Raw genomic sequence first — 25119 nt, forward strand, 5'->3', positions numbered from 1 at the left:
ACATCAGACACTCTTAGCTTGGTATCCATAGATACCTACAGTCAATGGATGAGCTTGGAAAATAATAAATCTCCTTTTAGTATATGCAAAATTGTGTGTATGTATGTGTGACATTTTCTGGGAAGAGGGTCCAGACCTTAACATTCTAAAAAGGGAACGATCGGGGCGCCTGGGTGGCTCAGTCGTTAAGCGTCTGCCTTCGGCTCAGGTCATGATCCCAGGGTCCTGGGATCGAGTCCCACATCGGGCTCCCTGCTCAGCGGGGAGTCTGCTTCTCCCTCTCCCTCTCCCCCTGCTTGTGTTCCCTCTTTCGCTGTGTCTCTCTCTGTCAAATAAATAAATAAAAATTTAAAAAAATAAATAAAAAATAAAAAGGGAACGATCATCTCACATAAATCAAGAAAACCAAGTCACATTTGTTAGCAAATATTACTTTTAATCATAATCTAAAAAAAGGTTATGGATGTGCATGTACTTTTTCAATTAACTATCGCACAGCCTAATCATAGTAGGTGAAGAGTAAACAAAGACCTTCCATTATCAATATAGACATTCACGTCTATGCTTTGTATAACAACTCTTAGGAGCACTGAGTGTGGGTACAGTTTTAAAATTCAAAAGCCCATCATCTAAATACAACTCATTTTGGTTATTAAATAGTTTATTTACTAAAGAATTTAAAGGACTATAATAAATGTACTTTTAAAAAAGACAAAAATATGTGTTGGAGAACTGAATCAAACAGATTTTATTCAACTTTTTAGGATGAGGAAAACAAATGATATAAAATAAGTCATAAGAAATGCTCTCTTGTACTATTTCAAACTACTTTTAATGTTTTACAAAATGCTCACACAGCAAATACGAAAAGCTTTAACATAGTCTTATAACTTCTGCTGCAATAAATGCAACATTAACAAACATACAAATTTCTTCTGTACCAATCTTAAAAGTAGAATTACTGAATTACTAATTTTTACAATGTTATTCATACTTATTTTTATTCATATGTATTTAATGAGATCACTGCCAATACATACATTATTTTCCTTAACTTTATTTTTACATTGAGCCCGGTATCTGTCATGCAGCCATCAAAAACCTTCCAGAAAATTACACAGGTTTGTAGTCCAACTTAGACTCTAGCTTCTTAGAATCAGCCACTTTTCTGACTGCTTTCATGAAGTCTTCCTGTACTACAAAATCATGATCAGCACGAATTGCAAACATACCTGTGGAGAATAAAACAACATGACTGCTGTATATAATATGTGAATAATTTGTTAATTAGAAGAAAACTAAGGGGGGGTGGGCAAAATGGGTGAAGATAGTCAAAAGGCACAAACTTCCAATTATAAAATAAGTCCTGAGGATGCAATATACAGCATGGTGACACGACTTAATAATACTGTATTGTAGGGATGCCTGGGTGGTTCAGTCAGTTAAGCATCTGCCTTTGGCTCAGGTCATGATTCTAGGGTCCTGGGGATTAAATCCCACATTGGGCTCCCTGCTCAGCAGGGAGCCTGCTTCTCCCTCTGCCTGCTGCTCCTCTCTCTCTCTGACAAATAAGTAAATAAAATCTTTAAAAAAAAAAATACTGTATTGTATATTTGAAAATTGCTCGGAGTCAATCTTAAAGGTTCTCATCACAAGAAAAAATACCTTGTTAACTACATGTGGTGATGGATGTTAACTAGATTTATTGTAGGGGTTATTTCACAATAAAAACAAATATCAAATAATTATGCTGTACACCTGAAATTAACATAATGCTATTTGTCAATTATATCTCAAAAAAATGTTTTTTACAAAAACTAACCTACAGAAAAAATGTGAAGGAGCCTAGATTTACTACTTCTGAGCCAGTAGCTCTAATCTGTTAAAAAACAACCATCCTTGGGCGCCTGGGTGGCTCAGATGGTTAAGCGTCTGCCTTCGGCTCAGGTCATGGTCCCAGGGTCCTGGGATCGAGTCCAGCATCGGGCTCCCTGCTCCTTGGGAGCCTGCTTCTCCCTCTGCCTCTCTCTCTCTCTCTGTCTCTCATGAATAAATAAATAAAATCTTAAAAACAAAAAAAACAAAACAACCATCCTTGTTCAATTACTTAACTATAGTGAGCATTATTTTCCAAACCAATAGCTAGACAACAATGAGACAACTATCTGGATATTTAAAATCTAGCTCACACAGTCCCTGTATCCAATGACATTCTGAAAAAGCAAAATAAACACAACTCAACTATCAACAAAACACATTTTAAGCAGTAGCTTCTTAACTCTATAGGCAACGATTGCCTGGAAGGAGGGAACACATGTATGATTTGGAAAAACACAAAACACCTCCAGTAATTTTGATAGTCTTTCCTTGTTAATAATCAAAAGTTTAGAGAATAGGAATTAAAAAAAGTCAACACTTGGCTTTATATCAAAAACCAATGCCATTATTCACATATTAAAATTTACCTTATTTATGTACAAATCGATATTTTTATATACTTTGATATTCAAGTATCACAAACTTGGAAAACTCAAGTTATTGATAAGTTACTTGTCAAATACTACTTGATAAAGGGGTAAAAGTTTTTTGTGTGTGTTTTTTGAAACATTAGGTATTATAATAGATATGGGTCCAAGATTTTGAGACAATCCTAATTTCATAAGCTAACGCTAGTAAGTTATCACTATCTGCTAATTAAATGAATCCTACTAATATTTTCATTGAAGATCTGCTTATATTGACTTTCACTTACATACAATCAGTGGAAGAGGAAATTTTAAGGGTTACTTTCTATCTTTCCTTTCAAGATTTCTATATAGTCTTGGAAATAGTCTATGTTGTACTCAGAAATCAGGTGAATGGAAATTTCTAGTCTTTTAAATCTTTTTTTTCTTTAAGATTTTATTTATTTATTTGACAGAGACACAGAGAGAGGGGGAACACAAGCAGGGGCGTGGAAGAGGGAGAAGCAGGCTTCCCGCGGAGCAGGGAGCCCAATGCCGGGCTCCATCCCAGGACCCCGGGATCATGACCTGAGCCAAAGGCAGATGCTTAACGACTGAGCCACCCAGGTGCCCCAGGAATTTCTAGTCTTTTAATAGTGAAGTTTTAAAACCTGTTTTAAAATTACAACTAAAGTAGGTAAGTGATTTTTCCAAACTTTGTGAATGACTATTTCCAAATCATTGTTTAGTGAATGACCAAATGTGAGATACATTCTAATCCAAAAAGGATGATAATCTCAGGATTTCAATGGAAAAGACAAATATAACTGAATCAAGTTTATTTTCAATTACAGAAAGATATGTTAGCATAAAAGGCTTGAAGTCTAATGAAGTCTAATAAAAAGAAAACCAAAGAATTTCTGTGTCTCCAAATATGAATATCCCAGGCCATTTAAAAAACTAAAATTGTAATCCACAAAGAAGTTATAGCTCTTTACTGGAAACAGCTAAAATATAATATATATATATACATATATATATTATATATATATTTTTTAAGTAAGCTCTATACCCAACATGGGACTTGAACTCATGACGCAGAGATCAAGAGTTCATGCTCTACCTACTGAGTCAGCCAGGCACCCCAGCTAAAAATAACTTTTTTAAAAAAAAATGTGAGGTACAAACTTCTAGTTATGGAATAAGTATCAGGGATGTAATGTACAACATGATGACTATTGCTAATATTGCTATATGATATATAGGAAAGAGAGTAAATCCTAAGGGTTCTTATTACAAGGAGAAACTATTTTTCCTTTATTTTTTTTTAAAGATTTTATTCATTTGACAGAGAGAGACACAGCAAGAGAAGGAACACAAGCAGGGGGAGTGGGAGAGGGAGAAGCAGGCTTCCTGCCGAGCAGGGAGCTCCATGCGGGGCTCGATCCCAGGAGCCTGGGATCATGACCTGGGCTGAAGGCAGACGCTTAATGACTGAGCCACCCAGGCACCTCATTTTTCCTTTTTTCTAATTGTATCTCTATGAGAAGATAAATGTTAGCTGAACTACTGTGGTAATCATTACACAATAAATAAAAATCAAACCATCATGCTGTACAACAAAGACTTATGTGGTGATATATGTAAATTATTTCTCAATAATAGGTGGCTCAGATGGTTAAGCATCTGCCTTTGGCTCAGGTCATGATGTCCAGGTCCTGGGGATCGAGCCCCATGTCTGGCTCCCAGCTCAGCGGGGAGTCTGCTTCTCCCTCTCCCTCTGCCTCTCCCCTTACTTGTGCTCTCTCTGTCTCTCTCAAATGAATAAAATCTTTAAAAAACAATAAAAATAAATAAATAAATAAAATGGGAAAAAAAAGCAAATATCATAATTTGATGGTATCAACCTTTAGGATTATGACATTGCTTTTGTTTGGATTCCAGTTTTACCAAAGCAGTACTCTAGTAATTTGGTCCAGTATAGATTTTGGGAAGAGAATGTTGTAAGTTATTCCAAATAGTTCAAGCCACATGCAAGTTTACCACATAACATTTTTTGTGTATTAGTAAGTCTTTTGTGAGCATGATTTACTCTGATCTGTACTGAGAGAGTTTCTAGACCTGCAGATTTTTGATCTAGATACTGAGTCACAATATACCCAATGAAGATACTATTACAGAGAAGCCATGTCTGAGCAACATCTTTAAACACTATTTAATTTATAAGAAATGTTAAAATAAGGCTATAGGTGATATAAAAACAAGAGGAAATCACATATTGTATACTTAAAAAGTATTCACCCACAACCTATGAAAAGTAACTATAAAAACTACTGTAAAAAATTTTTTTTAAATTTTTTTATTATTATTATAATAAACTCACAACTCTGAGATCAGGACCTGAGCTGAGATCAAGAGTCGGACGCTTAACCAACTGAGCCACCCAGGTACCACTAATTTTTTTAATTTTAAGATTCTGTGTGGAAGACGACTAAATGACTCTTACCTATGGTTTTAAAGCCACTTGGTACCAGAAATAAAATAAAAATAGGATCATACAATCCACAGAGAAAATTGTATTAAAAAACAATTACATTTGGGGTGCCTGGGTGGCTCAGTAGGTTAAGCATCTGCCTCAGCTCAGGTCATGATCCCAGGGTCCTGTGATCAATCCCCAGAGGACAGGCTCCCTGCTCAGCCTCCCTTCTCCTTCTGCCCTTCCCCTGTTCTCTCTCTCTCTAATAAATAAAATCTTTAAAAAAAAAATTAGGGCGCCTGGGTGGCTCAGTTGGTTGGGCGACTGCCTTCGGCTCAGGTCATGATCCTGGAGTCCCTGGATCGAGTCCCACATCGGGCTCCCTGCTCGGCAGGGAGCCTGCTTCTCCCTCTGACCTTCCCCCCTCTCATGTGCTCTCTGTCTCTTTCATTCTCTCTGTCTCAGATAAATAAAATCTTTAAAAAAAAATTAATTTTATACAAGTTGCATGATCACAAAATTCACAAATCAATCCTGCAAAGCTTACTGTTAACAGACTAGTATCAGAAAACATGTTACCGTTTTGCAGCAGATTACTTCTGGTGCCGGCCCAGTCTGATTTCAGCCAGAGGTGTGGCAGACAGTTCTGTACAGTCTCAGACTTCAGGGGGCCAGCATGCTATCACATGCAGGTCTTTCCACATTCTGCCCTAAGGCATCCATAAGTATAAAGGAGTTAACATCCCCCAGGGCAAATTCTCATGGAGGATGAGAGCTGGTAAAGAAATGCTCCAGTCTCTGTATTTCAGCCAAGTAATCCTGGAAGGCATTCTCTGTTTCTCTGAGGTCTCATCAAATCAAATCCCCCCCCGTCTACAGCATCTACCTCAATGGTGCACCCTTATTATAGCTTTGCTTCTTTCCAACTCACTTGCCTGTTCTCTCCTGCTTCTTGGAATCAATTCTCAAAAAACCAAGCACCCATATCCTTGCAAAGCCCGGGCTCTGCTTTTGAATAAACCCAAACACAGTTTTAGCAAATTAAACAAATCAAAATCAATAGTAAAAACTGCACTTTAAATTCATACCTGCTTCAGTACAAACATTTCTCAGGTCTGCTCCATTAAAGCCATCTGAAAGCTTCACAATTGCTTCATAATCTGTTTAGGAAAAAATATTGGAAATTAGAAATAAATAAAAAGATAAAAAAATAAAATAAAATAATTAGACCTTTTCTTGATTTATGCTGATATGGAAAACTTAACTGCAGAGCTTGCTTTGAATTTGATCAACTAGGCATCGTCTCTGTTAACATTCCTCCACAATATTTAGCAAGGCCTTCACAATATTAACCACCAAAAATTATACTTTTGTTAAGTAAACCAGCACTAAACAGAAATACTATACTTCTGAAACTTTAAAACCAAGAAATAGCATCAAGATCTGAAAGTACCTTAACCTGTTTCTATGCAGTGAAAGTTATATACACATGAACTTGAGTTATCTGTGAAGCCATGACTCTTATAAAAACTGTAACCAAATCTTTAATTTGAATAAACCTAGAACATTCAGAACCAACTGTTAACCACAATGAAGTTTAGTGACATTAATATAAAATATACCAAAAATGGTCATCAGAAATAATTTTCATATTTTTAATCCTATATTTTTAAACAACTATTTTAAATGGCTAGCTTTTCTGGTTCCTGTGCAAGCTCCAAGTGGTGAGGTATCAGATCTATGATAACAGTAATGGTTATGCAACCTTTTTATCCACATGACAGACTTGAAATAAAGAGTTATTGGTTTGGAATAGGAGTTAAGGACTTGATACAGAATAAGGAGAGAAATAATAAGAGATAGCATGGACTACTACAGTGTAATTCTGATAAGATACCCTTTGTCAGGCCATCTACAGTATGTCAATCTCTATTTGAAATTAGACAGATACTCATTAATTTTCATTCAGGTTCAAGTTCATGTAAGCATCCTGAGAGCAGGGATTCCCAAGGTTAGCACAGTATTTGGCACCTAGCAAGAGCTCAGTATTGAAAAAAACCTATGCCAAAAAATTGGCATCCCTAGTTTAGCTCAGTCTTCCCAGCTCAAAACTATTTTCACATAAGCAATGAGAAAATTAGTGAGAGGCAATAATCAACTATTTGTAATCATTTTTGGACCACTAATTTCTAAGGGTTTGTAAAACTGCCTGGCAATTATACTAGAACAGTATAATAACCCCCCAGTCAAGGAGTCAGCAAATTTTCTGTAATGGGCTGGAGAGTAAATATTTTAGGCTTTGCAGGCCATGTGGTCTCTGTCAAAACTATTCATTTCTGATATTGTAGTGGGAAACCAGTCACAGACAATATATAAACAAACTGGAGTGGTTGTTACAATAAAACTTTATTTACAGGAAGAGAAGGCAGATAGAATTTGGCCCACTGACCTCTATCCTAGAGTGCACTCTCTCACTTCTGAAGATAACGATTTTATAATTTCTCTCCTGTCCTCAAATGTCTAACAATTCCCCATCTTCACTCTGAATCTGCTTCCTATTTCACTGAGAAAATAAACACATTCAGAAGAAAAATTCTACAAGTTTTTGCCATATTTGAGATACTATCATCATCAGCATCTATTTATTCTGCCTTTCCTCCTATTCTCATAAATGAAAAGTCTATGCTCATAGACAGGGCCAACCTCTCTTCAAGGAAAGTGCATCACCAATCTCTCTCTCTCTCCTAGATCACTCGCATTAGCATTAAAACGTGTTGTAAATTCTTCCATCTTAAAGCTCCTCCAAATCTTCATCTCCATTTCCACTACAGCTACATTTCTTCTCTTCTCCCTTTGCTGCAGAACTCCTTGAAAGGAATATCTGAACTGGGCGCCTGGGTGGCTCAGATGGTTAAGCGTCTGCCTTCGGCTCAGGTCATGATCCCAGCGTCCTGGGATCGAGTCCCGCATCGGGCTCCCTGCTCCTTGGGAGCCTGCTTCTCCCTCTGCCTCTCTCTCTCTCTGTCTCTCATGAATAAATAAATAAAATCTTTGAGGAAAAAAAAAAAAATCTGAACTCAAAGCCTCTCCCTACAGTCTCCTTGAAACCCATCTGAGGTAGGCTCTTACACTCACTGCTCCAAAGAAATTGCTTTGATAACGTCACCAATCATCTCCACATAGTAAATCCAAAGGTCCATTCTCAGAAGTCTTTTTTTCTGACCCACTGTCAGCATTTAACAGAAAATTACTCCCTCCTTGTAACAATTTCTTCATTTATCTTCCAGGACATCACCAGCTCCTGGTTTAATTCCCCTGTGACTATACCTTCTCAGTCTCCTTTGATGGTTTTTCATCTCAACTTCTCAATATTGGAATTATCTCAGCTCAGTTGTTGAACCTCTTCTCCACATTTACTTCCTCAGAAATCTCATCTAATCCCAAGACTTTAAAAATAATTTTATGCTGTTATTATCACAATTATATCACCAGCATAGACCACCCCAATAAACTATTGATGCATATAGAATTACCAATCAACATCTTTATTTGGTATCTAATTGGCATCTCGTTTTTAATATATTCAGAATCAAAGTCCTTATTCCCCCTTTAAAACCTAATCTTTCCAGTCTTCCCCCATTTTAATTGATGACAACTCCATCTTTCTAGTTGTGAGTCAAAAATCTAAGTCTTCCCTGGTTCTTCTCTTTAGCTCACACTCCACATCTGATTCATTAGCAAGCCCTGTCACCTCTAATCTCAAAATATGTCCAGAATCTCATTATTTTAAGACTCTGGTACCACCTTGGACCACACCACCATCTTTTGCCTGGATTATTGAAATATCCTCCTAACTGATCCTCTTGTTTCTATCCTTGCCCCTCTACATGCAACCAGATGATCTTATTTAACATAAGTCAATTTCAAAATATTTACAGATGAAATGATACAATGCCTGGGATTTGCTTTTTAAAAATCCAGAAGGAAGGTAAGAGGTGGAAGAGACTACAGATGAAACAAGATTGGCCAAGAGTTATTATTAAAGCTAGGTAGGGGATGAGTAACCTAGGGTTAGAAGTTTGTTATTCTCTTATCTCTACTTGTATGTATTTCTAATTTTCTACACTACAAAGTTAAAAATAACATAAGGTAAGATCATATCATTCCTCTGCTCACAATCTTCCAATGACAAAAATAAAAAATAAAATAAAAGCCAAAGTTCCTACACAATGACCTCAATAAGGCTGTACACAATCTGATTCCCATCACTTCTATGACTTCTCTTGCTACCACTGTCCCATTTACTCTGCCAAAGACACCTTGGCATCTTTGCTACTCCTGCAATGTTCCAGCCATACACCTGCTTCAAGGTCTTTCTCTTGCTGTTCCCTCTGTATCATTTCCCCCCAAATACCTATACCTAGTTCCTTCACCTTTTCAGGTCATTGCTTAAAAATCACCTACTTGGTTAAGGCTTCCCTCTGCTTCCCCCACCTCACCTCCATTTAAAAATGTATCTATTCATTCTGGCTCCTGGCATTACCTATTTCCCTTTTCTTGCTTTATTTTTCTCCATAGCACATATCATCATCTAATATACTAAACATTTTACTGACCTTGTCTGTCTTTTCTGACAAGAATATGAGTTCTATAAGGCAGGAGTTTGTCTGTTTTGTTCATTGTTATATCCCTAGCACTTAGAACAATTCCTAACATACAAAAGATGCTCAATAAATATTAGCTGAATTTAAGATCTCCATGTTTGCTGAATTTATTTATTTTTTTATAGCTTTTATTTATTTATTTATTTGACAGAGAGAAACACAGAGAGAGCAGGAACACAAGCAGGGGCAGAGGGAGACGGAGAAGCATGCTTCCCGCTGAGCAGGGAGCCCGATGTGGGGTTTGATCCCAGGACCCTGGGATCATGACCTGAGCCGAAGGCAGACGCTTAACGACTGAGCCACCCAGGCACCCCTGTTTGCTGAATTTAAAACCAGATTTGGTGGACTATCAGTGATATCTAGTAGCATTTTGCTTCACTTACCCAATGTAAATATACATAAAATAGGTTATTTCCTTACCTATTTCACCATGCTTTGTAATCGGACCTGCATGGATTTTCAATATATCTAATCTTGCTTGTTCGTTTGGTAAATCAATATCTGAAAATAAAAAATTATAAGAAATTCTTTTGCAGTTAGGTTTTTTGTTTTTTTAAACAAAGTAGGGGGTGAGGAAGGGATATGGAAAGAGAAGTGGACATAGACAAAGAGAACATACAGCAGGTAAAGAACTTTAACTCACGTATTTTTCTATCTAATCTTCCTGGACGAAGCAAAGCAGGATCCAGTGTATCTGGTCTGTTTGTAGCCATGATCATTTTAACTCTATGTAGAGTATCAAATCCATCCATTTGATTCAGTAACTAATAAATTTATAAAAATCATTGACAGATTTTTACAGAATATCCCAACCTTTAAAAAATATACAGTACACATCTTCTATATGTCTAATACTATGAAATACATTGTCTACAGATAGTATGCCACCTCCAGAATGACCATTTGATGGACTATCTCTTCTTTCTCTTATATAAAGGGATAGATTTTTCAGCCTTGAAGTTCTGAGATAGATTAATGAACAATGTACCTTCTTATAGCTATCAAAAAGTTTTAATAAATCTGAAGGTTTCCATCTAGCCAAGTGTTATAAAATTAAACTATTTGGATCTGATTTCCAACGTTCAAATTTTTTTCATAGTTACTTTTAAAAACATTATTAATAAAATCTAACGTATACAGTATTACGGTATGCCAAACATAAAATTTACATTCAGATTACCAGATACAATGACATTTCTACTAATCTGATAATAAATATCTTTTCAAATAATTCTACTATACGTAGAAATACTGAGACACTAAGCATATTTCCTTCAATTACTAAAGTTTTCTTGAATAAATATTGAAAAACCTAACTGCATTCAACAAACTCTAAAATATAGCTAGCTTAACAATACGTCTATTTCTTTTCCAAAAATATCTGATAGCTGACAACATTATCAGTTACGTGAGTAAGATTAGCATCAGTGCAGGATGCCTGGGTGGCTCAGCCGTTTAAGCATCTGCCTTCGGCTCAGGTCACGATCCCAGGCTCCTGGGATCGAGTCCCGCATTGGGCTCCTTGCTCAGTGGGTAGCTTGCTCCTCCGTCTTCCTGCTGCTCCCCCTGCTTGTGCTCTCTCTCTCCCTCTCTCTGACAAATAAATGAAATCTTAAAAAAAAGAAAAAAAAGACTAGCATCTGTGTTGTTTCAAAATACTTCAATTGAAGGTTTCCAGGAGTATAGAACTAATTTGAAAATACTGTATATATTTTGAGCAGATCATTATAATTCATAAAGAGTCCTTTTCAAATACCCCTACTGAGAGAGAATTTGACACTATTACTTATGCTACCTAGCTCCTTTGTAGAAGCTGAAAAATGTTTGGGATCTTGCCATCACTTTCACAGAATTTGGAGTGGGGAAAGGCCTTATGTACATTCTAATATTCCATCATCCATCTTCTTCAATTATCAAAACTATTTTATAGTTTCTTCTTATTCTCAGCAAGAGGAAAATGTTAGTGATTTTAGTGATTTAGTCATTCATAATTGTAACTCATTTATTGTCCCCAGTTTCAATACGTCCATTACTTATAAAATGTCTTAATGAAACTAGTGCAAGACCACGTTCTGGTATGTGAATATCAGAAGAATATACAATTTAAATATCTGAATGGCTGGTATGCTCAAAATACACGGAGTAGTATAGCTATACATCATATAGAATTTTGTAAATACCCCTATTACTTTCCAATAAATAGACATTTTCTTACTAGAGACTGTGGTAAAGAAATGTGTTTATTCCTGGCAATATTTTCAAATTTTATACTTAAGTGTGGTTTTTTTTTTTTAAGATTTATTCATTTATTTGAGAAAGCCTGCGAGCAGGGGGAGGGGCAGAGGGAAAGAATCTCAAGCAGACTCCCTGCTGAGCATGGAGCCTGACTTGGGGCTTGATCCCATAACCCTGAGATCATGACCTGAGCTGAAATCAAGAGATGGACACTCAACCAACTGAGCCACCCAGCACCCCTTAAGTGTGTTCTTCATTTAAACCATTTTACATATTTTGACCTTCAAATATCCAATGTTTTCATTTAATACACACTGCCTTCTTTTTAAACCCCCTTTACCAAATATTACCTCCATCAAAGTTCTCTGTATCTCTCTATCAGCTGAAGTACCCTCAGAAAACCGACGACCACCTAAAATAATGATATGGAAACTCTCATATGAGTTACTCTTTTCTTCTACAACCATCATTTAAGAAGACAGAATAATAGTGTCTGGAGTTAAAAAATCAAGATAAAAATTAAATAGTAAGAATTATACTGACAAAGTTAGAATTGATTTTGGTATGATGTTTCTCTTTTGACAATGTCAAATTAAAACTGGTTAAACTTTCTTAAGAATTTTTTTTAAAGTGACATTCATTTTGCTACTTCACACAAATTGCAATCAGAAGTGAAGGAGTGCGGTTCCTTTAGATTTTTAAGAAATTTCCTAACACTTTCAAAAAAAGTTCAAAATAAACTTTAAAAGGTGTTATTCTTACCAATAGCATCTATTTCATCCATAAAAATAATGCATGGTTGATGATCCCTGGCATAATTAAACATTTCTCTGATCAAACGAGCACTTTCACCAATGTACTTGTCTACAATAGAACTAGATACAACCTGATTAAAGGAAAAACATGAAGGTAAACATAAGACAATTCAAATAAAATTTAATTTCAACAGCTACAAAAAGAATCTTCCCTTTACCTTTAAGAAATTGCAGTCCAGCTGGCTAGCAACAGCTCGTGCCAAGAGTGTTTTTCCTGTGCCTAAAATGACAAAAGAAGTCCTAATTAGATGGAAAGCAAAACAAATTCTCAAAAGCCTTTTATATGTTATCCTCTGGACAGTAAATTTTGCAAAATGAAAGCTAAATCCTAAAGAGAATTTCCATTTAAAATTCTAAAGCACTTCAACTTGCAATATTAAAATTTTAAATTTTATTCAAAATATCCCTTATAATTCTAAACATGCTGAATACATATCTTCAAAAATATATCAACCCCTATTTACAGACACTACCGAAGTCTGTTACATTATAATCATTGGTCTATCCTGCATAATGAATGGATCTTTTACCTATGCATGATACTGTAACAACAACTATTGGTTATTTGGAAACTACTGGTTCAGTGAGTTATGAAAATCTTCCAAATGTTGGCATTTTTCATTATATAATATTTAAAAGCCACATTTGTTAATATCACCAATCTCATCTCATCTTTTAAGTATTAACATCAGAAAGTTCTCAGATGGGGGCGCCTGGCTCAGTTGGTTAAGGTCCAACTCTTGATTTCAGCTCAGGTCATGATCTTAGGGTTGTGAGCTGGAGCCCAGCGTTGGGTTCCCTGTTGAGTGTGAAGCCTGCTTAAGATTCTTTTTCCCTTTCCCCTCCTCCCAATCCCTACACATGCACACTCGCTTAAAAAGTTGTCAGATATAAGTTTTGAAAACATTATAAGTTTTATAATGATGCTAGTCCTTTCATTTGAAAGCTCAAATTTATCACTGGCTACAGATGGTGTCAGTTGTTTTAACATAACAGGCTAACTTCATTCATTTTTGAAAAAAAGGTTTGCCAGATAAGCAATAACCAGTCTGAATAATCAAAAACCAGTCTGACAATGACAGAATGTCTGTAAATTATGTTTTCAAGTAAAAATGCTATTCTATGAAAAGCAGCTAATTCAGCTGACAACTCAAGGCACAAGTGCTTTTCCTAGAGATAACTATCCTATTCAGGATGCAACAGAAATACTTTACATGTATTTCCCATTTGATCACATAGAATATAAAACATTATTCAAAGATCAGGATTTAATAAAAATAACTTTTACGGCTTCACCAAGAACAACTAAAAGTGAAACACATTTTTTTAAATACTGCAAGTATGAGCAGTCAATAACACAGTGACTACTTGTACCATTTCATGTCATTGACTTAACTGACTCATGCTATGGAATGAGCAGTTTTACCCACACTGCTTTTCCACCATCAGCACAGAAGTCAACAGAGTGAAAATGGCAACTAACGTCTTAAGTATTATCGAAGTAAGGTTTGACTTGGCAGACTCCCTCGAAGTGTTTCAGGAACAGCCAGAGGTCTGTGAACCACACAGGACCAATGCACCAGAATCATATGGCATGTTAAGATGCACATCCTATGAGGCACAAAAGGACTAAGCATACCTGAGAGAATAGTAGACAGACATCTCCTATTTCTTCCTTACTCTAAACAGAGTGTAGGCTAAAATAGCCCACATTAAATTTTCACCTTACTTTTTTTATTCCTTAATTCATTCATTTATTAGTAGGTCAGACATAATTCAACACTAACCTGGTGGTCCATATAACAAACAGCCTTTTGGAGGTATTATTCCTACACGCTGGAATAATTCTGGGTTTGTAAGAGGTAATTCTATCACCTAGAAAAGAAGTTGACTGTTTCTTAAAAAGTCAGTAAAGATTTTGATGAACTTTAAAATACTTTAAGTGAAATATCAGCATAGTTAGATATATACATTATAATTCATAATAGATCTAAAATTCCATGCTATGTAAAGCCATTTACTAGAGGTTATTCTTCAGGTAGATTTAAGAGATATTTTTTTAATTATGTAAAAATTAAAAAGTCTGTAGCTCTTTTAACAAACTATACACTTGACTAAAGTGATGGTTACACAAGCACCTAATTTGTCAAAACATATTTGAATTGTACACTTAAAATCTGTGCATTTTACTGAATGTAAATTAAGCCTCAATGAAAAATCACACTACAAAAAAGTCAGGTAAGCAAAAAAGAAAAAACAAAAAAGATCTGTATTATTTTGCATTTGGGACTACAACACAAAATAATTATAAAATGGGGAAATTTAGTAAGTTAGGACTGCCATTAGGAGAAAAGGCATATAAAATTTTCATACTGTCATTTTGTCATAGCAGCCTTAAAAGAATCATATTTCAGGGCACCTGGCTGGCTCAGTTGGGACAGCATGTGACTCTTAAATCTTGGGATCGTGAGTTCAAGCCCTACAACGGGTGTTGATTATGAAAAAAAATAAACTTTAAAAAAAAAAGAACCATATATTCTGCTCTCAATCTCCTACTAAGATTGATTCAAGCAAAGAAAGCTGGAGAATAAAAAAAAAAAGAAAGAAAAAAGCTGGATAATAGAAAAATTGAGGGTGTGACTGCCCAAATTAAACTCCTTATAGTACCAGTAACTTGAGAAATAAGCTTCTATTGAAGAGTCATGTCCACCAGGTATGATTAAAATAAACAAAAAGTGTAAGAAATCAATATTCTTAGCGTCTGCAGATGGAAGAGAGTATTGCATGTGCATGTTTTGTGGGGGGTGTGTGTGTGTGTATGAGAGAGAGACACACACAAAGACTTTCTGCTTCTATGGCTGATGCAGCAAATCACTGTAAAAGACAAGATCTCACAGTTCCATGAAGCACTCATTCTTCCTCTGCTGCCCTTTCATTAACTACAAAGTGAGAATAGACTTTTATTTGTAATGATGCTAGTCCTTCCTCAAGTATGGTCAAAACAATTTGGTTTCATAATCACCTGGAATGCTTGTTTAAATGCTAACTCCTGTGTCCCACCCCCAATCTACTGCATCAAAATCATGCAGAGAGCCTAGGAATCCGTATCTTTAATAAGAGTTCCAGAAAACTTAATATGCTAATGTCTGCAAACTACTGGCTTAGCACTTAAATCAGATGATATAAGCCATACTAACTATCCTCATTTATTCCTAAACATTTCCATCCTCAATTAAGATGAAACCAATAGGACAATGTAATTTGCTTTAAAGAGAATTGTTGGGGCGCCTGGGTGGCTCAGATGGTTATGTGTCTGCCTCCAGCTCAGGTCATGGTCTCCAGGTCCTAGGATCGAGGCCCGCGTCAGGCTTCCTGCTCAGTGGGGAGTCTGCTTCTCCCTCTCCCCTCTGCTTATGCTCTCTCTCAAATGAATAAATTTTAAAAATCTTTAAAAAAAAAAAAAAAAAGGACAGGGTGCCTGGGTGGCTTGGTCGTTAAGCATCTGCCTTCGGTCCAGGTCATGGTCCCAGAACAGCCCTGCATCAGGCTCCCTGGTTGGTGGGAAGCCTGCTTCTCCCTCTCCCACTCCCCCTGCTTGTGTTCCCTCTCTCGCTGTGCCTCTCTTGTCAAATAAATAAAGTCTTTAAAAATAAAAAATGAAAAAAGGAGAATTGTTAAGAAGCCATCTGTGCTATGAAGCAAGGAAATCCTGATTTGATTCTTCACCCAAGAGTTTAAAAGGTTTAAGCTACCTAAAGCCAATATTTTTCTTAAATGGCAGCAAACAGCTTTATCAAAACAAAATATTTAAGGTTCAGGGGCACTTGGCTGGCTCAGCTGGTGAAGCATGCGACTCTTAGTCTTGGGGTTGTGAATCTGAGCCCCACATTAGATGTGGAGATTACTTAAAAAAAAAAAAATTTTAAATCTTAAAAAAAAAAATTTAAGGTACAGGTAACTTACTTTAAGGATGGGAAGCTAGGGCGCCTGGGTGGCTCAGTCGGTTGAGCGACTGCCTTCGGCTCAGGTCATGATCCTGGAGTCCCGGGATCGAGTCCCACATCGGGCTCCCTGCTCGGCAGGGAGTCTGCTTCTCCCTCCGACCCTCCCCCCTCTCATGTGCTCTGTCTCTCATTCTCTCTCTCAAATAAATAAATGAAATCTTTAAAAAAAAAAAAGGATGGGAAGCTAACATTAATAAGGTTCTGGGAAAAACTGTATTACACACGATCCAAATGTACTCTGACCCCAGTAACCTATGATAACCAAACCACAAATGGCATGGGCATTAGATTTATATCAATTATTAGCTTTTTTTTTTCTTTTTTTGTCACAAAAAGAGCAGGGTTTTCTAACACCAAATTATCTCCAAATTAACAATACCTATAATTTTCATAGCTAGAAATTCAGTGCTATTTTTCTCTCAGCAAGATTTTAAATGTATAATATTGAGTAACCACTATTTGGACAAAGTAATCTTTCATTCTTTCTCCCTTTGGGTGTCTTAAAACCAGTACTATCTATTAGTAAGTTCAGAGAACAAAGCATACACTACCAACCTCTCTTAATTCCCGAATCTGTTCTGATAGTCCCCCAATCTCAGAATAAGAAACATTCCCAGGGTCCTCATGAGACATGTTGTAGACCAATGGATCCACCTCTCGTGGCAAATATCTATAATGATAAGATATGTATTTTTCTTTTACAAGATGTATTTTCTCTCAGCCTATAGACAGAGTATAAATGACTTGCTTATGCAAGCACTTGTAGATGATCTCCTAAAAATGCATTTACATTAAATAGAAATTAGTAAAAGGGGAAAAACGGCAAGATACTCATTGATCTCAAGAAGCATATATTTTGGGGGCACCTGGGTGGCTCAGTCAGTTAAGCATCTGCCTTTGGCTCAGGTCATGATCTTAGGGTCCTGCAATAGAGCCCCACTTCAGGCTCCCTGCTCAGCAGGGAGTCTGCTTCTCCCTCTCCCTGGGCCCTTCCCACCCCCAACACCCCCCCACCCCACTCATGCACACACCTCTCTCTCTCAAATAAATAAATAAAGTCTTTAAAAAAAAAAAAAAAGCATGTATTTGGGGTTTTTTTTAATTATGTTCAATTAGCCAACATAGAGTACATCATTAGTTTTTGATGAAGTGTTCAACGATTCATTAGTTGAGTAGAACACCCAGTGCTCATCACCACACATGCCCTCCTTAATACTCATCGCCCAGTTACCCCGTCCCTCCACCCCCCAAAGAAGCATATATCTTGGCTAAAATCTTCCCTCTGTTAAAATAAAAGTAAAATAAATAGAATAAGAAACCTACCTCATGATAGTTAGTGTAGTCATATCCAAAGCAACTCTTGTTCCTGGCTTCAGCTTACTTTTATCAAGCTAATTTTATAAAACAAAAAGTGTTATGTAACAGTTAAAAGGGGAAATAATACTCTAACGAGCACAATATTTAGAAGTCAGATAATTACTTTCACCCTTCAGAGAGAACACTAATATCAGATTATAAACACCATGCCGACAGAAGGGCTTATAAAGGTCATAATTCAAAGTTATTTTCCTTAAAAGAATGCCCTTTATGCAATCTCAGGGTGAAATGTGAAATCACTGATATATAAAGTTTGTGGTGGAAAAGGCCTTATTTTTAAAGAAAGAAATGGGTATTAGTATTTTACTTTCAAAGGCTATTTCATACAGTTTTGCTCATTATTTTGATTCAGGCACTATAGTATAATGACTTTGGCAATTGGTACCAAAGTATTTATACAGAAATCTCTAAGTGAACATTTTGGGGGAAGGAAAGGGAAGCACTTTAAAGGTATGCCCTTTATTTTTTTTTTCTTTTAAAGTCTATTTTTATTTATTTTTTATTAAATAAATTTGGCACATAACATTGTGTAAGTTTAAGTTTCAGATGTACAGTGTTAAGCATCTGCCTTCGGCTCAGGTCATGATCCCAGAGTCCTGGGATCGAGTCCCTCATCGGGCTCTCTGCTCCTTGGGAGCCTGCTTCTCCCTCTGCCTCTCCCTCTCTCTCTCTGTCTCTTATGAATAAATAAATAAAATCTTAAAAAAAAAAAGATGTACAGTGTTACTTTGGTACTATGCCCTTTAGATTTATTTTAAAAACTATAGCTTTGGGGGCACCTGGGTTATTATTTGTTGGCATTTTTTATGACAGCAAAATGAAATTTGCAGTTATTTCAATTTGCCTATTCTAATCTAAACGAACTCATACAAAATCAACTTAGGCTACAGAAAAGTCTTTGAGTAACATTTCTGAATGTTTAAATATAAAACATAAGTAATTGACAGGGTCTAAGTCTCTTCAAAAAAGACATTAAAATAAAATGGTCTGAGATAGGGGGCGCCTGGGTGGCTCAGTCATTGAGCGTCTGCCTTCGGCTTGGGTCATGATCCCAGTGTCCTGGGATCGAGCCCCACATCAGGCTCCCTGCTCAGGGGGAAGCCTGCTTCTCCCTCTCCCATTCCCCCTGCTTGTGTTCCTGCTCTCTCTATCTCTCGCTCTGTCAAATAAATAAATAAAATCTTAAAAAAAAAAAAAAGGTCTGAGATATTTTCCAATTCTAAAATTCTTAGATTTCGGGGTGCCTGGGTGGCTTAGTCGTTAAGCGTCTGCCTTTGGCTCAGGTCATGATCCCAGGGTCCTGGGATTGAGCCCCACGTCGGGCTCCCTGCTCGGCGGGAAGCCTGCTTCTCCCTCTCCCTATGCCCTTGCTTGTGTTCCCTCTCTCGCTGTGTCTCTTTGTCAAATAAATAAATAAAATCTTTAAAAATAAAAAATAAATAAAAATAAAATTCTTAGATTTCTAAATACGTAGAGCTTACCGAGGCAATGTGGTCAGAGTAGAAAATAGAGAATACCAAGTCAATGTCCATGCTTTGAGTCCAAGTTTTGTTAGTTATATCTGAACAAATCACCTCTAGTAGGAGTTATGGGCATAATGCCTGACCTGCTTACCTCAAGAATTAAATAACATATATGAAAGCACTTTTACCAAAGCACTGTACAGATGTAAAGTGTTACCTGTCGACGACAACCCACAACATATCTTGGTCCATTTGTAGCTTTAACAATGACTAAAGGAAGAAAATGAAAGGACAAACTGAAAAATAGAAAGTGGAAAATAAATACATATATCCACATTGATGGCAGGTTGAGTTTTATTTCTGTCCTCCAAAAAGATAATAATTGAAAGAAAACTCAGTCTATGCAAAAATATCATCTACCTTTATTATTATCATTAAACTAATAAGCATTTCAAAAGTTCATGGTGGGAGGAAGGGGAGTCTACTCTTCTTTTCTTTACTAATTAACAGTCCAATCCACTTACATTTTTCTTCAGTTAGTTGCTTAAGTACTTCACCCACAATCTGGGGGGGGAAAAAAGGCATTACTTTTTGCCAATAACTAAAAAACAAATTGCCATCACTCCTTATACCCCAAACTCCATTACCTACCTGTCCAACACTCTGTAGGGCCTTCAGATCATTTTCAGACTTTTCATACTGCTTGGTAAGTTCTTTTAATTGTTCCCTTACTGAAATAATATAATTTGAACATTTTTAATTAAACAATAATCTAAATGAGTTTAAGTCACTAAGTATCACTTTACTTAAGTCTATTTCAGTCTATTTCACTTTACATATATTTTATATCCATTGTATGAAACCACAAAAGAAATAATGCTGTTTGTAGGGGACATGTTTAAAAATGAAATGTTACAGAAAAAGCACATTTTAATTCTCTTGATTGGCAATACTTGTTCAAGCACATTCATAACATTGCTACATTCTTAACAGATATTGACACTCTTTGAGACTACAAATCCGAATGATAAGAGACCCTTCCTCACCTCTTCAGCTACCCGCATGGATTATTACTCTATGGCCTTCGACCCTAAATAAGGTCAACAGGTGCAGTGATCTACAGAATTATATGGTTACGTTCTTTCTCCATTTAATCAAACCACTCAGGCTTTTCAATGAAGGTGCACTACGAAAAAATGTAAGCACCCTTTTAGTTCAGGAGGTAAGAGAAACTTGTGTGCCTGATGGGAGTACTCAAAAGACGAGGAAAGACGAGGAGGGTTATTATGACCCACCGATGGACTCCTCTCTCAAGCTCCGCTCTGGCTTTCCACCCCAATAACAAGCCAGTACCTCGAGTCTCATCTCTTGCTTGAGTTTCCTTGACTCACGTCTCTCCTCTCTGGGTCCCGGGACTCACTTACGCCGCCCTCCTTGCACCCCAACCTGGCAAACATCCCTGGCCCACTTCTTCCTCACTCCTCCTCTAGTCCTCTTCCACTTCCATCTCAGAACTGGGGATGTTCTCTCTGTCACCTGGAGCAGACTGGGCCGTTTCTACGCACGAAGAGGCTGTGCTTCCCAAGCTCAGGGCCGATGACAAAGCGCCTTGTCCCTGGACCGAGGCCTTCTTATCCCGGGGCTCGGTTGCCGGGCTCGGCCAAGGGCCTCTGCTTTGTTAGAGACAGAAGCACGTCCAGGGATAGGACTGTGTGGAAAGAAAGGTTCACTCACACTCCTTGAGACGGCCGTCGATCTCCTTGTGCTCCAGCAGTTTCTTGCGGTAGTCCTGAAGCGCCTTATCTCTAGGGTCCGCCATGATGAGAAGCCGTCGCTCATAGGGGATGCCGGGAATGGCCATGGCCGCCCGGGCGGGGGAAGGGGCGGGGCGAGGGAGGAAAGCCTCCCAGGGGGGGCGCGGAATTGTGGATGACCCCGCCCCTTCCGGTTGGCTCCGCCTCTGTACTCCACTCCTCCCTCTGCGGCGTCTCGTTTCGCCTACAGCGCCGTCGCTCACCGAAGAAGGCCTCCACACACACCGTCCCCTGCAGGTCGTGCTAGGTAGAGCAGAGAGCTGTTGTCCTGGTCGTCCCCTCAGGTCTCGATATTGTTAAACCACTGGCTGTCCTGGAAACCACGGAAGACTTTGTGATAAACTGAGATGGCAGTGAAGTTGGCCATGTGCAGTCTCTCTAAATAGTTCTAGTGGACTATCGGGTAACACAGATAGCCTATTGGGATAACACTATTATCAAGGACCTTCAGGAACGGGAGGAGGCGATTTTATTCACTTACTCATTCAGTGAATGAGGTACTAAGGATACGATCTGGTGGGGAGATTAAAAAATAATTTCAGGGTGTAATTAATACTATAATGGAAATAAAACATGGTGATGTTATAGAGCAAGGTAAGGAGAACTTATTTAGAAGGCATCTGACATAGGAGCCAGCCAAGCAACCAAGTGGAGAAGAACCTTCCAGACAGAGGAAACAGCAAGTGCAAAGATCTTGAGGTAAAAAAGAGGTTGGCTCATTTCTAGGAACAGAAAGGAGGCCAATGAGACCGGAAGAGGGTGGGTTATAGAGATACAGGGCACAAGATAAAGGCGATGAGGTAGTTAGAGTCAGGAACTTGTTAGAGTCTGACAGAACTTGCTTTGGACAAATTATTTAATCTCTCAAAATCTCTATAAAATGAGCATTATAATTGTACCTATCTCATAGGGATATCATAGTATTAAATAAGATATGTGCCTATAGCTATTAACACAATGTCTGGCACATAGTAAGTACTCAATAGTGATTTTAAATTATTTAAGGGTAGAAATAACCTCGATTTTTGCAGAACAGATCCCCATTGCTGTACCTCTTACAAGCATTGTTCCTGGGGATAATTTATTGTTGTTCCAATAGACTAAGTCAAAGTCCCTAAATAGGGGCGTCTGGGTGGCTCAGTCGTTAAGCATCTGCCTTCAGCTCAGGTCAGGATCCCAGGGTCCTGGATCGAGTCCCGCCTCGGGCTTCCTGCTTGGCAGGAAGCCGGCTTCTCCCTCTCCCATTCCCCCTGCTTGTGTTCCCTCTCTCACTGTGTCTCTCTCTGTCAAATAAATAAATAAAATCTTTAAGAAAAAAAAAAGTCCCCAAATAGACTCCATTTGATCTTATCTTACACAGTGGCCCTGGATATTTGAGTTTAAAAGGTATTTCTACATATACATATAAAGTGCAAATTTATGTGAATTAAATTACCAAAAGTCACATAAAACAGGTCTTCAAATTTTTAGGAAAAAAATCTCATGGGAATTACATGACTACTGTTTTTCTAAAAAAAATTCTGTTTTTCTAAATATAATTGAAAATTGCAGTAGCTAATAAACAAGGAAGATGGATTGAGCAGGGATAGTCCCTTCTCCTTCTCAGCTGCAAGTATTCTGGTCAAACTAGTCCAACAATAGCAAAATGTATCACCTCTGACATTATGAAGTAAAGAAGAGAGGATGAGACAGAGAAAAAAGACAGCTCGGTTTGGTTCAATTCAATAAATATTTATGAGCACATACTGGTGTGTTATTTCAACATAACACACCAAAATTTTAAACTCCCTTGACCCTTGTTCTTTTTCTGTCACCCATCTGGCAAAAGTCCAACTTCAGATGGACTATTTTCTACATGGCTGCTCCAGAACAGCCCCTTTTTCTTTCTTTTTTTTTTTTCTTTCTTTCTTTCTTTCTTTCTTTCTTTCTTTCTTTTCTTTCTTTCTTTTTCTTTTTCTTTCTTTTTCTTTCTTTTCTTTCTTTCTTTCTTTCTGTCTGTCTGTCTTTCTTTTTAAGATTTATTTATTTGAGAGAGAGCAGGCACAGACAAGTGGGGAAATGGGCAGAGGGAGAGAACTTTCAAGCAGACTCCCCGCTGAGTGCAGAAGCCCAACTCTGGGCTGGATCCTATGACCCATGAGATCATGACCTGAGCTGAAAACCAAGAGTCAGATGCTTAATTGACTGAGCCACCCACACCCAGGCGTCCCCTGTTTCCTTTTCATATGCACCCATAAGACTGTATTCCTCTCCATCAGAAACGGAGGCTTCCTGCCAGCAGTGGTGCAGGTGAGCCATCTTGGAAGGAGAGCCTCCAGCCCTACGGCAGCCTTCAGCTGACTGAGGCCGTAGTCTTGATTGCAACACAGTGAGAGACTGAGTCACACACCCAGTTCAACTGCTCCTGAATTGCTGGTCCACAAAAACTGTGAAGTGATCAGTGTTCAGTGTTTTACGCCATTAAATTTTGTGGTAATCTGTTACACAGGGATAGATAACTAATAGGACAAGAACTGGTATTTTTCTAGAGAGAAATTGGGAAACTACCAGATAGGCAAGTAGCAACTATTTTTGCTCCCACATCAGCCGCAACTCTCGAGATTTTGGAAATTTGTCATCCCAAATATCTACCCCAAATGCCTACCGGAATGCATGTAGTTGAATGTATGCATGGCTAAGCAGTAAGATGTTGAGGTAGGAATAGAAGTTAGAATTCTTATGCTTCTGGGAAATACTTTTCTTTAATAAAGTAATATATAAAGACTTTTTTTTTAAGTACCACAACACCTAGATAGAAAAAGAGGAGTCCACTGCCCCACCTTATTCTACTCCTGGGTCTTATTCCTCAACTCTTTAACATGTTCCTTCTACATTTTCTTTCTAAATAACATGCTTATGCTGCTATTTCTTGATGAACCAATTTTAGGATTTATCTTTGACTTGCTAATAAAGAAGATAAAGATGTAGCACCCTTATATCACTCCAGATCCCCACTTTCCCTACCACCATCCTCCAGGTATACAATATATACAAGTTTGGTTAAATCACCATCCAGTATTTGTCTTATTGTGGAGCTATGGAAATCAAAGCAATATATAATAGGTACATTTTATTGTACAATTGTTTGAACTTCCTAGAATTAAAGCTGCCCCATTTTTTAAATGTTCTTTTTTTTTTTAATGACTTCTCCCCACTTTACAATATAATTGTTAACTTCCCCTGAAGAGTGTTTTTCCTAAAGTCAGTCACATCAGGTTTCCCTTCAGTTCACCTAGTTACACTCCCCTGGAGGCCTCCCCGCTGTCTAATCTAGGCCCTAGGTCTGTTACACGGCTGTCTTCTCGGAACTTTAACTCCTCTCTTGGGTGCTATCTTTTCTTTCTGAATACCCATGTTTCCTCATTTCTGGTTTACTCCTTTGGTTGGATCATATCCTCCCATAAATTGTCTGAGAAAGGATTTAAAGATGTACATTATTCTTCATATATAACAATACTTTAATAATTCTATTCTCAGGGGTGCCTGGGTGGCTCAGTCAGTTAAGCGGCTGCATTCAGCTCAGGTCATGATCCCAGCGTCCTGGGATCGAGTCCCACATCGGGTTCCTTGATCAGTGGAGAGCCTGCTTCTCCCTCTCCCTCTGCTGCTCCCCCTGCTTGTGCTCTCTCTCTCTCACTATCTCTCTCCCTGTTTCAAATAAATAAGTAAAAAATCTTTAAAAAAAAATAAGAATTCTATTCTCAGACTTGATTAATAGCTTGGCTGGCTAAAGAATCCTCAGAAGTTTGAGGGCCTTGCTCCATTGTCCTGGAGCTTCCAGTGCTTCT

General features: G+C 37.7%; 1 protein-coding gene across 5 annotated transcripts; it reads right to left on the reverse strand.

Moving 5' to 3' along the window:
* Nucleotides 1–720: 720 nt before the first annotated feature.
* PSMC6 (proteasome 26S subunit, ATPase 6) lies at nucleotides 721–21350 on the reverse strand. Of its 5 annotated transcripts, XM_034993339.1 has the most exons (14): nucleotides 21213–21343; nucleotides 20130–20209; nucleotides 20003–20042; nucleotides 19696–19748; nucleotides 17962–18029; nucleotides 17194–17308; nucleotides 14422–14509; nucleotides 12793–12854; nucleotides 12582–12705; nucleotides 12170–12231; nucleotides 10228–10348; nucleotides 10005–10085; nucleotides 6009–6080; nucleotides 730–1232 (listed from the first exon to the last, which is right to left on the reverse strand). In XM_034993339.1, exons 1-14 carry the CDS (start codon nucleotides 21337–21339, stop codon nucleotides 1114–1116), a joined length of 1212 nt encoding a protein of 403 aa, XP_034849230.1. In that variant the 5' UTR covers nucleotides 21340–21343; the 3' UTR covers nucleotides 730–1113. The 5 variants fall into 5 exon arrangements, 4 of the variants coding, with proteins under 4 accessions (XP_034849229.1, XP_034849230.1, XP_034849231.1 ...); XM_034993338.1 differs by having other exon boundaries at nucleotides 721–1232; nucleotides 20003–20209; nucleotides 21213–21347; XM_034993340.1 differs by lacking the exon at nucleotides 21213–21343 and adding an exon at nucleotides 21015–21194 and having other exon boundaries at nucleotides 20003–20209.
* Nucleotides 21351–25119: the final 3769 nt, after the last annotated feature.

Source organism: Mirounga leonina, unplaced genomic scaffold, assembly GCF_011800145.1.
Source record: "Mirounga leonina isolate KUSES-001 unplaced genomic scaffold, KU_Mleo_1.0 Mir_82, whole genome shotgun sequence".
NCBI lineage: Eukaryota > Metazoa > Chordata > Mammalia > Carnivora > Phocidae > Mirounga > Mirounga leonina.